The sequence below is a fragment of the Lactuca serriola genome, chromosome 8 (genome assembly GCF_051521515.1).
Source record: "Lactuca serriola cultivar US96UC23 chromosome 8, Lser_US96UC23_V15, whole genome shotgun sequence".
Lineage (NCBI taxonomy): Eukaryota > Viridiplantae > Streptophyta > Magnoliopsida > Asterales > Asteraceae > Lactuca > Lactuca serriola.
In genome coordinates, this window is record NC_136415.1 from 126,033,415 (window position 1) to 126,049,810 (window position 16,396).

General features: G+C 33.2%; 1 protein-coding gene across 4 annotated transcripts; it reads left to right on the plus strand.

The window, feature by feature from the left end:
* Positions 1-1,514: 1,514 nt before the first annotated feature.
* Positions 1,515-12,690, plus strand: PRT6 (proteolysis 6). 4 transcript variants are annotated; one of them, XM_079013507.1, is made up of 19 exons: positions 1,515-1,822; positions 2,283-3,389; positions 4,132-5,189; positions 5,277-5,417; positions 5,932-6,175; positions 6,263-6,973; positions 7,664-7,849; positions 7,937-8,634; positions 8,884-8,935; positions 9,019-9,649; positions 9,722-9,930; positions 10,086-10,600; positions 10,706-10,810; positions 11,103-11,169; positions 11,250-11,327; positions 11,449-11,517; positions 11,601-11,726; positions 12,007-12,067; positions 12,383-12,690. In XM_079013507.1, the coding sequence occupies exons 1-17, from the start codon at positions 1,742-1,744 to the stop codon at positions 11,673-11,675; spliced, it is 6,027 nt and encodes a 2,008-aa protein (XP_078869633.1). In that variant the 5' UTR covers positions 1,515-1,741; the 3' UTR covers positions 11,676-11,726; positions 12,007-12,067; positions 12,383-12,690. The 4 variants fall into 4 exon arrangements, with proteins under 4 accessions (XP_078869633.1, XP_078869634.1, XP_078869632.1 ...); XM_079013508.1 differs by having other exon boundaries at positions 12,013-12,067; XM_079013506.1 differs by lacking the exon at positions 12,007-12,067.
* The last annotated feature ends 3,706 nt before the right edge of the window (positions 12,691-16,396 follow it).

Genomic DNA, 16,396 nt, shown 5'->3' on the forward strand with positions numbered 1-16,396 from the left:
CATGGGATTATGATAAATGTATGCATTACATAACTACATCATGAAATATTCTTGATTGTCCCTTTTGTGAATTTGAAATGATTTTTCAATATTTGCAACAAATACTTAGCTTTTGAGTGTGTGAAAACTTATAAGGCATATAACACCCATTTTAAACTTGTTTTTGGTTAATAAAATCCAAAAGTTTTTTGGAGGTTTGATTTGAGTAAATTGGATTGCTATCCATTACGTTAAATGAATCAACGTCGGATGAACCCAATAGACAATTTCATGCCTAACTTTATTTTGATGTGTGCTTAGATTGAAGACCCTAACTTGAATTTGAGATTAGCATGGATCTTAAGAAAACCATAGAATGTGCGGTGAGCTTGAATCATGTTGTGATATTTTATTGTTAACAATCTCTTTATTTAAAAACTTACTAATGTGTTTTTGAGATAATGAGGGTGTATTTTCTGCAATTATTTTCAAATTAAATACTTGAATTTTAACATGTTTTTCTTTAACTATGTTTTCAAATAGACCCTCACAGGGATGTTACAAAATTCCCTCTATAATATGGCTTAATAACATTACTATTACTTTAGAAAATTCGACTAACTTAAAGTCGAAAAATAAAGCAGTTTCCAAATGATATTTAGCTCGTTAATAAATAACCAATTGAAAATAATTGGTCCACCAAAAAGACTCGACCGATCAATCTTATAAAAGTAACTCCTTCATAGCATTGTTGATTGCTCCAAAAGTCGTTTTAATGGGATTATTATTATGACACACCACCTTTTATACACGCACTTGGGAGATCCGAAAGACAGGGTAACACATATTATGGTTTCAATCGGGAACGATAAGATTAAATATGGTAAATCAATAGTTAATTATGTATAAATAAATCGACCCAAAATTAAAATCAAGATATCTAAGTAGGTTGTTTATAAATGAAAATTTATCCATATCTAATAATTAAAAAATTTTGGAAATAAATGCTTACGTATAAAGCAAGAATTAAATTGACATTGAAAAATCAATTAGAGGCTATATTGCTACCTATTCTTACTTTGAGGTACATGATACAATATGATTGTATTTCTCTTTTGCATGAAATGTTATCATGAAATGATATGTGTATATGATTAAAATAGCACCTTATGAAATGTTTATGTTACAAATGGTCTTTATGATAGAATATCATCATGCATTGAACATGATATTTGTGAAAGGTATGATGAAATGAAAAGAGTTCTTGTTGCGTGCACATCTATACATTGAATGTGAATTTCATTTGGTTGATAGTCTAGGCACCATTGAGAACTAATGGTTGGCTCGCGAAGTAGTTGTATCCGTCTCCTAGTTAGCTAACAACCTAATAAGATATCGTCTAGTTAGGGAACGACCTATTACAAGGGACAAGAAGCGGCAAGTGTTGAAAAGTGAAGGGTGTAAGTTGGCAACATGGTAAAACTAATGGCGGTGACATGATTTAACCGCAGAAAGCGTTGGTATGTAAAATAGGAAAAAGGGGAATTCTGCACGCAATTAGTCCTTTGAACCGTGGTTCTTTCTTGAGAGCCTCGAGTGGAGACGGGGGTTGGTTAATATCCTGTAGTTGTACTCCAAGATAAAAGTGATATAAAAATCTCAGAGGGGATTAGGATTCTGATGCAATACTGCTTCTTCAGCCCTGGGGCATCAAAGCTGTGAAATCGGCAACTGTTATTGCGCCGATTGGCTTCTTCGATACATGTTCAGGATGGAGATTGATTCATCATCATCATCCGAACCCAACACGCCTCCGCTTTCTCCAAAAGATCATATACTCAAGGTAGTATTTTATCTTTAAATTCATTAACCCTGAATTTGTACCGGAAATTGGGCATTTTCGATAGTGACAATCATGGATTGGAAATGTATCTGGAAATGTGAAATTTGTTGTGATTTTTCTTTCAGTACGCATTTAGATTAGTTTGGAATTTGGTTAATATAATTGATTCTCACTGTTTTGCTGACAATTTTCAGTTAAGGAACAGTAAATTTGAACGGCTACCCCCATAGTTGACTGATTCTGGAATAGAGGAGTATAATGATCCTCATATTCAATGGGGGAAAGTTTACGTTTTCACTAGTAAAAAGTCACAATCAGTTCTTCTCATACTAAATTGAGATCTTTTATCATTTTCCAAAAACCAGACATTTTCTTCTAGTGGTTTAGGTCACTTAAAATTGCCATTTTCGGTCAGTTAAAATCACGATGTTGACATATTTTCTTTTTTTTTTGGTATCAGAGGCTTGTCCTGATTGGAGTTCCTGAAGACAGACTCGATCATCAGGAGTCTGGCTTAGTTTCATATGTTAAAGAAAACAAACATCGAATACCAGATATCGTCTCTGCACTTTTACCAACTGATGTTGAAATGGAAACTGCCATGGAAGTCCAGTCAGAACCTCCTGCTAGATCAAAGATTGAAGATTTACTACATGAAAGTATGATCTGGTTACAGTGGTTGATGTTTGATGGTGATCCTAGTGAAGTCCTGCAACGCCTGGCAATCATGAATATCGGTCAACGTGGTGTTTGTGGGGCTGTTTGGGGTCACAATGATATAGCATATCGCTGTAGAACATGCGAACATGATCCCACTTGTGCAATTTGTGTCCCATGTTTCCAAAATGGTAACCACAAAGACCATGATTACTCCATCATATATACAGGTGGTGGATGCTGTGATTGTGGGGATGTGACTGCATGGAAACGTAGTGGCTTTTGTTCTAAACATAAAGGAGCTGAACAGATTCAGCCACTTCAACAAGATGTTGCAAATACTTTATCTCCTGTTCTTGATTCCCTTCTCGTTTTCTGGAAGAACAAACTGCTATTTGCAGAGAGCATTCATCAAGATCGCGATCGACCCACTCTTGATGATAATGTTGCAGAACAGAAAAAGGTTGCAGATGAGCTGACATCAGCGGTGGTAGGGATGCTTTTGGAATTTTGCAAGTGTAGTGAAAGTTTACTCAGTTTTGTTTCTGGAAGGGTATGCTCTTTGGTTGGTTTGTTGGATGTTCTTGTAATGGCAGAGAGGTTTTTAAGCACTGAAGTTGTCCGGAAGCTTCAGGAGTTACTGTTGAAATTACTAAGTGATCCTTTCTTCAAGTATGAGTTTGCAAAGGCTTTTTTACGGTATTACCCTACAGTTGTGAATGAAGCTGTAAAAGAGTGTAAAGATTCTATTTTTAGAAAGTATCCACTGCTGCCGACATTTTCTGTTCAAATCTTCACTGTTCCTACTTTGACACCACGCCTTGTTAAGGAGATGGATCTTTTGGCAATGCTGTTGGATTGTTTGACCAATATATTCAGTTCTTGTTCTAGAGAGGATCATCGACTACAGGTAAAATCAACTTCTATTTGTATTCTTATCAGGGTATTATGGTGTTTTAATATCATCTTTGATGTTGAAATTATCATCACTTTCTTTGTTTGACATTCATCTACTTACTTACTCTAAGGTAGTGTTTGGTATGTAGTAATCAAGGAAAGAATGGAATGGATCATTACAACGGAATGAAAAAATTATGTTTGTTTGTCTCATAGGAATGGAATGGATCATTCGTGATTCCTTTTTCTAGGATTATATTCATTCATATGGAGGGTGTTTTCCAAACTTGAATTAAATTATTTATCGTCATTTTCCAAAAACAAATAATATTTTTACTTTAATCCTATCTTAAGATTTCATGGTAGCTAATTGAATTTGTTTTTTATTTTTATAAAAAGTTATTTAAAGTGTTGAATGAACTTTTCTTGATTATTTGAAATACAAATAATACAATTTTAAATGACATTAAATATGTTGATAGGAAATTTATTTAGCTATATATTTTTATTTGATTAGTTTTTTTTAATTATTTTTTATAGAATATTGTTCTTTTTCCATATTTATCAATATAATCTCATTTAGTTCTCTGATTATATGTATCAAACAGCATGCCTAATTGACTCATTCCATTCCTTGAAACCAACCCAACATGATCACCCCGTTCCATCTCTTTGTGATTCCATTCCTTAATACGAAACAGAGTTTAAATTTCATTTTCCAATCATTGTTTTCTGTTGACGATTTCTTTTTCCAGGTTTCCAAATGGGGAAACTTATATGAAACAACTCATCGTGTGGTTGAAGACATTCGATTTGTCATGAGCCATTCAACAATTCCAAAATACATGACATGTGACAGGCGTGATATCTCAAGAACATGGATGAAACTTTTAGCTTTTGTCCAAGGCATGAGCCCTCAAAAAAGAGAAACAAATATTCACATAGAAGAAGAAAACGAAAACATGCATTTACCTTTCGTTTTAGGTCATTCAATTGCAAATATTCATGCTCTGTTAGTGGCTGGAGCATTTTCCAACAAAGAAACAGAAGATGAATCAGTTATTGATGAACAAGATAGTTTAAGACACGCAAAAGTGGGAAGACTTTCACAAGAAAGCTCTGTTTCTAGTGTGACTGGGAGTGGAAGGGGTAGTGATAGTTTCACAGTGTTGACTTCAATTTCATGGTTGACTTTCGAGTGTTTAAGAGCGATTGAAAACTGGTTGAAAGTGGACAATACATCAGGAGATCTTAATTCGAGAGGAACCAATGCTTCTGGTAGTAATTTCTTTCAATTAAAGAGAACACTTTCTAAGTTTAGAAAGGGAAAAACTATCTTCAAGTCACCTTCAAGTAAAACTATGGGTGGTGGTGTTCATCAACGTTTGACTGGGTCAAATGACACCATTTCTGCAGGTTTAATCGATCATCAAATGGAAGGAGATTATACAAACGAATTGGAATCACTTAGTGTTCTAAGTTTATCAGATTGGCCAGAAATTGAATATGATGTTAGCTCACAGGAGATATCAGTACACATTCCATTACACCGTTTGCTGTCATTGGTTTTACAAAGAGCATTAAAGAGATGTTATGGTGAATCTGAATCTGAATCTGAATCTGGATTGCCAGCTGTATATGGTGATTTCTTTGGTCATGTTTTAGGTGGTTGCCACCCGTATGGATTCTCAGCTTTTGTAATGGAACATCCTTTGCGAATTAGGGTTTTCTGTAGTGAAGTTCATGCTGGAATGTGGAGAAAAAACGGGGATGCTGCAATATTATCTTATGAGTGGTATCGTTCTGTTCGATGGTATGTATGCAAAAATTTCCAAATTACATCTTTTTACCTACCCTTCTTCTAAGATTGATTTTCGTTCTTCTTTTTCTCTCTTTTCAGGTCTGAACAGGGTTTAGAACTTGATCTATTTCTTCTACAGTGTTGTGCTGCATTAGCCCCTGCAGATCTTTATATTGCTAGAATCATCGAACGTTTTGGTCTTTCAAGTTATCTTTCCTTAAATTTGGAAAGAGCTAGTGAGTACGTATCTTTCCTGAAACTTTCTCTTTGTGTGTGAGAACATGTTATTGTTATGCATAGATGTTGATGAACAATTGGAATAAATTCAATGCTGTCCTAACTCCTAAATCAACAGGATCAATATGGAAAGTAATTTTCTATTTTGAATGGAAGATTCACAAAAAAGCTAATCTAGAAGGAAAGCTCATATAAGTGATTCTCACACAAAAGGCTATAACATATTTTTCTGTTTAACAAATTGAGAGACTGTTGCACCGATTCCCTTCATAAGGAATGAACATGAATTTATAAAATCTTCATGATAACTATGTTAAAGATTTTGGTGCCATGTCAGCAAAAGCTTCTTTATAAACTGACTAGGTAAAACCGACCGCAGCACTTGAAAGACCTTTTTAAACCGACCGGCTCGGTTATCGAGACTCTGTATTTTTTTCTAATGTCATCACCAAAGCTAATATCTAATCAGTGAGACTAACAATAGGTAATGTAACAATAATATCTATGATATTTTCAGGTATGAAGCGGTTTTGGTACAAGAAATGCTAAATCTTATTATACAGATAGTAAAAGAAAGGCGATTTTGTGGATTAACTACAGCTCAATGTCTACAACGTGAGTTAATCTATAAGCTATCAACCGGAAATGCTACTCATAGTCAACTGGTCAAATCCCTTCCTCGTGACCTTTCCAAAGTAGAACAATTTCAACAAATTTTAGACACTGTAGCCGAGTATTCATATCCATCTGGAATCAAACAGGTAATGGGATGAGTAATTTTTTTTAATCAACGTGAAGTTAAATTCCTTTCCATGCGCTAAAATTACGATACTGCCATTTTATCTTAGGGTATGTACAAATTACGGTTGGAATACTGGAAAGAGTTGGATTTGTATCATCCTCGTTGGAACTCACGAGACTTGCAAGTTGCAGAAGAAAGATACTTGCGTTTTTGTAGTGTTTCTGCATTGATGAATCAGCTCCCAAAATGGACAAAAATCTATCCTCCTCTTAATGGGTTAGCTAAAGTAGCCACATGTAAAACAGTTCTTCAAATCATCCGATCTGTTCTTTTCTACGCGCTTTTTACAGATAAATTAATCGCATCGCGTGCGCCAGATGGCGTTCTTATAACAGCATTGCACTTGTTGTCACTAGCTTTGGACATTTCTCAAGCACAGATCGAGTCACAATCTGGTGGTTTTGATAATTCTATTCCCCTTTTAGTCTTTGCTGCTGAAGAAATATCTACAGGGTTGAATGATGGATATGATGATCAAAGCTTGCTGTCGCTTCTTGTGTCGCTAATGAGGATAAATAAGAAGGAAAATGCTTATAACTATGTGGAGTCTGGTGGGTTTGACCTTTCTTCTTTGATTAAGAATCTTCTTCAGAAGTTTGCTGAGCTGGATGCTGGATGTTTAACAAAACTGCAAATGTTGGCGCCTGAAGTTGTTAATCAGTTATCTTATTCTGGTGATGTGAGTAACAACAGTGCACCTGTTTCTGATAGTGAAAAAAGAAAGGCAAAAGCACGTGAGAGACAAGCTGCTATAATGGTCAGTTACTCAGTTATAGTTTTCCAGCTTTTTTAGATTTAAGAAAAACATTGTATCTATTAGCTTTATACAAATTTCACCCATATTTTTTTTTTGTTACAGTAACTTCTTAAATTACATTATTAGACAAGTTATAACAAAAATAAATTATTCATATATAATTACACTTGTATTTTGAAATAAATATATTCAACACACATTAAAATAAATGTTCCACATGCATTTTGAAAATAGTAGACATATTTTTGAAAAATATTGCACATTTATGCGTTGGAATGGTTTCTCCACAGATGATCAATTAGTTAAAGCATTTTGTGGACTGAAATGAGCTTCAGCTATGTCTTTTATTTAAATATGTATTTTGTTTTAAATTATTAGGAAGTACTACATTTTTAAATAAGTTTGAAATATAAACGTTAAATTAATACACATAATAGGTTATATCAATCAAATTCGTAATATAACGTCACAAGTAACAAATATTACATAAATAATATTATCATACAAATAATAAACTAAAAATGCATAATTTTAAAGTTGAAGGATCAATTTGTACAGAGGAAACTTTTAACACCGAATTTTGATAACACCATTTTGGTGTAACAAATGGTTTTGGATTGGAGATGCCCTTAGAAAATAAGAGATTTCTCCTACCCTTTTTAATTTTTAATTTTGTTATGTTACATACAGGAAAAGATGAAGGCTCAGCAGTCAAAGTTCATGGAGAATATGACAGAAGACACTGGCTTAGATGACACAAATGACCCTGAAGAAAGTCTTCCTGATGTCACAAATGATTCAGATGTACAAGTTGTCTGCTCTCTTTGTCATGATGCAAATTCCAAGATTCCTGTCTCTTTTCTAATTCTACTCCAGGTTGGTAATCTACTATTGTTTATATTACATTTGACTATTTGACTATTTGACCATGAACTGACCTCATATCTGATTTCCTGATACAAGAAATCCAGGCTTGTGAGTTTACTTGACAAAGGTCCCCCATCATGGGAAAAAGAAGCTCAAAGATCTGGAAAGGAACAAGTCAATGAGGACACATTGACTGTTAAATCATCTGAAACAGTAAATTCCCAGTTAATGGAAGTCATTCAGACTGCAATTAATGAATTTGCATCCACTGGTCAACCAAGAGAGGTTGATGCTTTTCTGGAGTTTATAAAAACCCGATTCCCTTCTCTCAACAATATAAATATTCCTCCTCAAACAGCACATGATAGTAGTCAAAGTCAACAAACCACAGCTTCAGCTTCGGGTGATGCATTTGAAGAAGATATGTACACACTCATTCTGGATGTTATGGAAAATAATGTGGGGGAATCAGACGTTTTGATTGATGAGGTGGATTTTTCGATTCCTGGAAGTAGTTCATACAGTAGTTATGATACAAATGAATCTCTTTTGCTTGGAAAGTACATTGCCTCTCTCTCTCATGAAGTTGTAAATAATCCATCATCATCATCATCATCTTCATCAGAAAACGTGGGGTCCCCTAATGGTAAGCCACAGATAGGTGCTTCAGTTACTTCACGGTTGCCATATGATGGATTTGGGCCTTCGGATTGTAATGGCATTTATGTTACTTCTTGTGGCCATGCTGTCCATCAAGGTTGCCTTGATCGTTATCTACGCTCCCTGAAGGAAAGGTAAAATGACTATTTTACCCTTATCTCTCATTATTTCTTTTTTTATAAAATTAACAAGGGTTAATTGTAAGTTTCGTCCCTGAAAGAAAGTTCCCGTTTTGGCTATCGATGTGGTTTGGTTTTGTTTTGGCTTTGGTCCATGACCAACGTAAAATGACTATGTTGCCCTTATCAGAAATATACATGACCAAAACATTGTATGTACATATATTTTGGGATCACCTAAGATGTGGGATATATTGTCTGCAGATACACAAGAAGGATTGATTTTGAAGGAGGACATATTGTGGATCCGGATCAGGTGCATCTTGTTCAAGTCCATTGTAGATCTTTATGCAAATAATTTATAATTTTTTTCTTATATTTTTATTTTTTGATGTCCAGGGGGAGTTTTTATGTCCTGTTTGTCGGGGCCTTGCAAATTCTGTCCTACCTGATTTGCCTAGAGAAGGAACGATAATGAAGGAGAGTGTAGCATCCAAAATTCCAAATCTGTCCCCCATGGATGCTGCTAACTACGAATCATCTGAACATCTTCTTCTTCTTAAACAATCCCTCTCTCTTTTACAAGCTTCTGCAGATGTTTCTAGAAGGAACGAGTTCCTCAAATCTTTTCCAGTAAAACACAAAGGAGGAACAGGGGCGAATCTTGAATCTGTGGTTCATTTACTACATGAAATGTATTTTCCAGGAAATGATAAAATCTCAGGATCAAGTCGATTGAGCGACTCCATGATCATGTGGGACACACTCAAGTATTCCCTTGTGTCTACAGAAATTGCTGCTAGATCTGAAAAAACTTCACATGCCACCAATTATAGCGTTAGTTCATTGTATGAGGAATTAAGATCTTCCAGTGGCTTCATTTTGTCATTGTTGCTGAAAATTGTCCACAGCATCCGTTCCCAAAATTCTCTTGATGTTCTTTTAAGATTAAGGTGTATTCAACAGTTTGCAAAGTCTATACATGCTGATACTCTCAATGAACTACCTGGTCATACAAACAGAGTTGAAGGTATGTTATTACTTTTACTTTAATGAGTTTACATGTTTTTTGTGAAATTGATTTTGTTGATTTTGTTTTCAGAAAATATGATGAGCATATTGGAAAATGCTGACATGGGCATACGATTCCCTGATGTACAGTTTTGGACCATGGCATCCAATCCTGTCCTTGCATCTGATCCCTTTTCAACTTTAATGTGGATCCTCTTCTGTCTTCCAGTCCCATTTATGTCCTCTGAGAAATCATTCTTGCCTCTTGTTCATATGTGCTATGTTGTCTCCATTACTCAGGTTCATATAACTTCTCTTCTTTTTGAGTAAATTGCAAACCTCCTTTATCCTTCTTATCAATATAGACAAATAAATATACTTTATAGTTTACTCTTTCTAGTTTATTTAATCTATTTCTCCTTTGGTTTAAGTCATTTGTTAATTCTGTTTTACAGGCTGTAATAACATATTTTGGGAAAAACGAATCTGCTATGGATGATTTCAGTTACCATGAATCTCTCATCACAGACATATACAAATTCATGGGTGAACACGTGTTGATACGTCAATATTTTGTTTCCAATTATATTGATAGTTCTCGTGATATTAAGGAGACAATTCGTAGCTTGAGCTTTCCATTCTTAAGAAGGTGTGCACTGTTATGGAAATTAATGAACTCTTCAAGTTTAGCACCGTTTAGTGGGGCCCATAGATCATCACAATCATTTGAAGATAGAATGGATTTTGCTTATGGTTTTGCTGAAGAGTTTGTTGAAATTGAAGAGTTGGAGAAGATGTTCAAGATTCCAACATTAGAGAACATTGTTAATGATGAGGTGTCACGTTCTCTGGTTTTAAAATGGTTGAATCATTTTGCTAGAGAATTTGAAGTAGGGGTTTTGTACAAAACCCCTGTTGTCCCATTTAAGTTGATGGTTTTGCCTTACCTCTACCAAGATCTCTTACAAAGGTTCTTACTATTCTTTTAAAAAAATGTCTTAATTAAACTATGATTTTGATCTTTATTTGATTTATTAGGGCTTTTTTTTTTTTTTTTTTTTTTTTTAATCTTCAGGTACATAAAACAGAAGTGTGTTGACTGTGGAGCAGTTCAAGATGAACCTGCATTATGCTTGTTGTGTGGTAAATTGTGCTCACCAAGCTGGAAGACATGCTGCAGGTTTATTTAATACTTGATTTTATTTAATGCCAAGTAAATTACATTTTTTGGTCCCCAAGTATTGCTGATTTTTGCAATTTTGGTCCCAAAAATAGTCATTATACTTGTAAGAGAGACGAAAAGCATTATACAAACCTCAAATAAGGACCAAAATTGCTAGAGAAATTTTTTTTGGGACCAAAATTGAAAAAAAACAACTATACTCAGGGACCAAAAATGTACTTGGGTCCCAATTTTTTTAGTTTGAATATGAAATTATATTTGACAATTGACACGTGTTGTTTGTGTTTAGGAATAACAAGTGCCAAACTCATGCAATGTCTTGTGGTGCTGGTACTGGTGTGTTTCTTTTAATCAGGGTAAGTCTCACTGATTGGATTAATTTTTTTTTATTATTTAAATAATATCATGTTCTGATATTAGATATTGATGAGTGTAGAAAACCACAATATTACTTCAAAGATCTGCACGTCAGGCACGTTGGCCATCTCCATACTTGGATGCATTTGGTGAAGAGGTAGGCAGTTTTTATTGTTCAAAGTTTTTACTTTTTTGGAAGAAAACATCAGAAGAAATTAAAAACGGATAATATAATCTATATATAAAGTTTTTGTGTGAATAATAATGGTTGATTGCAGGATGTTGAAATGCATAGGGGAAAGCCATTGTATCTGAACGAGGAACGCTATGCAGCATTGAGTCATATGGTAGATTGATTACAAATTCATAATGATTATTTTAAGTTGTTAATAATCCCCCATCCATGTTGTTGATTTGATGATATTGATAGGTGGCTTCTCATGGACTTGATCGTAGTTCAAAAGTGTTGCATCAGACATCAATTGGAGCTTTTCTAATGCTATAGAGATATATATAATATAGTCTTCATGTGACCTATACTTCTACTCTACTGGAGGTCTGTTCTCCACACTCTTAGTTATAATTTTTTCTGCTTTTTGAAATTTAAATTAAAACCTCAAAACTATCAGAATTGGCTTTTGCTTTATTGCTTCTAGTGTTGGCAATGAGTTCTTAGATCATCTTCATCTATATTTTTTTGATTATTTTATCCGCATTAATTGGTTTACCCAAATGACTTGAGGGAGGGAGGGCAAGTTAATTATAGTTTTCAACATTATTATAAAGTAATTTTAGGATATTATATGTTATATAATCAGTTTATTATTTTTGGTCAGGGTCAGGGTCAGGGGAGTGGCAGATTGGGTAGGAAATTAAGATGAATTTTTCATGTTCATGGTACGACATCCTGTTTATGTGGATTTGAATATTTGATCCACCTGCCTCTTAATCTATCTGTACAGTTATTGTAAATATTTATGCCCAAAAAATCATTTTAGTTTAACTATGAAAACAACATAATATATTATTTATATTATATAGTGGTTGTATAAATATTTGCCAAATTTCGATATTATTTATCTCAATGTTTGTTTACTGCTTGGTTATTCCATTGAATCTCATCAGTCATGACATGACATGAGTAGTGTTGTAGTTTTATGACATTATAAATATCTGTTATGTGTTAATTGTTTTCAATGGGTACTTTATTAGGTTAGGTGTTTAGGAGGGCTTGAGAGAAGGTTATTGATGAAGCCAAGTTGCAGACACACATACAGGGTTGATTGGTGCACTCAATTCGTATGCTGATGAAACATTTGACTAAAGAAAGAGTCGTTGGGTGGGGGGGGGGGGGGGGTGGGTATATGTAAATGTATATGTGCAAGTGGGCTGTGTTGGTGGTGTATGTGTGTATGTTTGTGTTGCAGATGCAGGATTTGAATTGACATGCAACCAGAAATGTTTTATTTGTCAAGTTTTCTTTAAAATTTCAAAAAAGTAAAGCGTTTTTTTAGTTAAAATCTAAATACCATGTTCCATGTGTATTCTTTTCATATATATATATATATATATATATATATATAAAGAAAAACAGACTCCCTTAAAATAATCCACCACAACCGTAATTGTAGAATTTTGAATAAAATGATATTTGGAGTGGACAAATAATAATTAAAGTTGAGGATTGTTTGATATGCTTCTTACCAATTCTGATAAGTGGCTGTGTCTTACTTGGTATATTACATTTAGAATTCTCTGAGGTTCTGACTCTGATATATGCCTTTGGCTTGTCCGATGTTGTCAGACACAAGATTTTAAAAACTTGTTTTTTAGTTGCACTGGTTTTATGACTTGTTCCTGGTTTGACCGACAGTTGATCTATTTTCGTGTGCGGTTGGCCTTTGAGTCGTGTACACTTTGGGTAACTTGATCAAGTGAACTTTTTAATTTTCTTTGGAAATAATTGTTTTTTTAATGGACTAAGTGAAATCCATCTATCAAAATACAATAAAACGGTTCAAATGGTTTTTTACCTGTTGTATCACACTGGTTCACCTTGGTTTTTGAAGATACTGTCTGGTTTGATCCAGTCTAGGAATTGATACAAAACCGGTTGTTGCTGATCCAGTCTAGAAATTGACTAGACCTTAACTAAATAAAATTTGATTCAAGCATTAACTATCAAACAACCATTTATTCGATATAGTAGTACTTGTGCATGCACATTTTCTGTTCAGTTCATGAATATGACCAGTTTCACACGTATTGCTTTGTGTAGTTTGAGGGATCTGTATAATAATCCATGATTGGAAAATATATAATTTTATATGGTAAATAATAAAATCATTGTTAAGAAACAAACAAATTATGGTAAATGATATAATATCTACTATAAACCAATGGAATCTTTACAAAATAAATCAAAAGATATTATGATTCATGAGAGCAAAAATGGTCATGTATCTTTACATTGATTAGACATTATTCTATAAATTTTTATGATGTACAGATACAATACTATTAACCATTATAAATACTTGTTAGCTATGAATTATAGGTTAATTTGTATGTCCATTTGAACATGGTATACACATACATCTTATTCTGAAAAAAATGACATCTTTTTCAGATGAAAACTTGTTAGACGCAACATCGTGGAAGAAACGTTCATATGTTCTTGATTTGAATGCATCTGTAAGAATTTTTAGCATCTTATCAGTTTTTAAATCGTTTAAGATGCAATTTCTATCTTCAACCACATGTGAAATAGTTATGGGTTATACCTCATGTTAGTTTTTTTTATATGGATCTTTGCATTTTATTTATTTAAGTAATGATAGTTTTGTTTAATGTTGTAGCCACCAAGGATATCCTATGAGAAAGAGGATACACTTTTTAGTGAAAATACAATTCCTACAATTTCCACCATTTGTCATCATGGACTAAAAGCTAATGTCAACATGGTTGAGGTAATTTATATTTCAATTCATCATTGTTTCATCAACTCCACATGATCATTAATTTTAAGTTATTTAGAGATGACTGTAATTAAGTGCATAAAATTGTAAATACGGGCATATAGAGTTAAGAATGACTCATTTGTAATAGACTCATAGACTTACAGCTTTTGAAAACAATATCTTCATCGTTTTTATAGTGCTCATACATATGCATGAGTAACTATGCATTTATAGCTATTTACATATTTAACTATTAAAATGACTTTAATTATTATATATGTGTATTATGTATCTATATGTTTGTACATATGTGTATGCGTGTGTATTTGTATGTGTATTATAACATATGATTTTTTTTTGTTATGATTGATTCATTTGATTATGTGATAAACAAGGAAGCACTTGCAAGCATCCCATTATCATTCAAGAGGCAGGAGGAGACTTCAGAGAGTATATTGGTTATAGAGAAAGTAAGCATCATGCGCTTGCATTAAGAAAAAAAACAAGCATCAATATATGGATTTTTAAGTATTAGTAAGAGGTAGCAAAATAACCTGGTTTTGTAACAAATCAAAGTGAGTTCATATGAAACAAGTATTTTTTTAGATAAGGTAAAATGAGTTGTCGGGTTGATATAAGATAGTGAGTTAATGGTTCAATTAAATGCTATCTAAACTTTTATAAGATACCACATTACTCCTTTTGTTTCTTACACTTTGATTCAATTTCCAAAATAGCTATTTGACAATTTTGCCCACAACAATAGGGGATATTAACGTTAGTCCAAAATCCAACACATGATCAACCACAACAAGGGATGCATAAAAGAGGCCTAAGAACATCATGGACTGTCCATCATGTTGATGGACACTTTGAACTTCCAAGTGAATGTGTCAAGTACCTTCTCGTAAGGGATAAGGTAACATCCCCCCCCCCCCCCCCCCCCCCCCCCCCCTCTCTTTTTTTTTTTTTTTTTTTTTTTTGGTAAAAAACTAATATTTTCATTAAAATGTTATTTCTTTTAAAATATAAAATATCTATGGTTTTTTCCACATCTGGAGAAGAAGATGTGGAAAAAAGTCTGTAGTATGTAAAAAACGATTGTTTGTTTTTAAAAATTTGTTGAGAAGATCAATAAGTTATATATATATATATATATATATATATATATATATATATATATATATATATATATATATATATATATATATGCAGTGTCGTCAACGACTATCAAGATTTGGTAAGAGGCTCTCCGATGCTGAGACCCGAAATTGTCCTATATCAGTACATATTCGGCTGGAAGGATGGATAGTGGAGACTAGAAAACGGCCGGACAAAACCCATGACAAGGTTTGATCTTCGTAAACAAAAGCGTATATATCTTTTTTCATGTGCTCATTCAATTCTAAAAAGAAGATTAAATACTTAATATGAATAAAGACAATTTCATTGTATTGGTGAATTTGCACAATAAAATGAAAGGTTCATTGTTAAATCTTTAAACATGTGACGTTTTCTTTTTCTTTAAGTTCTTCGTTAACATTTTGTACAAGATACTTTAACACTTATTTGTAGTATATAAGTTTTTGATTTTGTATTGTTAAGAGACATTTTAGACAACCTTTTTTTAGTAAAGTACATGTGAAACACAATATTACGACTAGATGAAAAGGGTACCTTTCTATTATGTGTTGGTTATGTTCTTAAATATGCAAATACTTTATTTGGTTAATTTTAGCTTGTCGTGACATTAAATATGCAAATACTTTATTTGGTTAATTTTAGCTTGTCGTGAGAAACTAATGAATTATAATCAACTAAACTATCGTAATGCAGTTTTACCATCACAAATCATCAGGAAGGATGTTTCGATCATTGGTTGAAGTCGAGAAGTTCATCAAATATGAGATATACCCGCCTAAGCCACAACGACCAACAAAAAATGCACTAAAAGCACGATCATGAGAAGTTTGTAACACATGCATTATCATTTTTTTTTATTGAGAAACTACAAGTAAATTAACATCTGACTAGTTATACAAAGGCTTTTAGATTTTTTTAAACATTTTTAGTTAATTCTGAGAGCACCACAAACTAAAATCAGGTTTTTACTACAAGTATTGTTCTCATCATCTTCGACATTTTGAATTGATTTCTGAGTAATTAAAGAGAATTTTGTATATGCCCTTAATGAACATTAAAATATCATATGTAAAACCGTAAATTTTCAAACAAAATTTTCATTTTAAAATTATATAATTCTCAT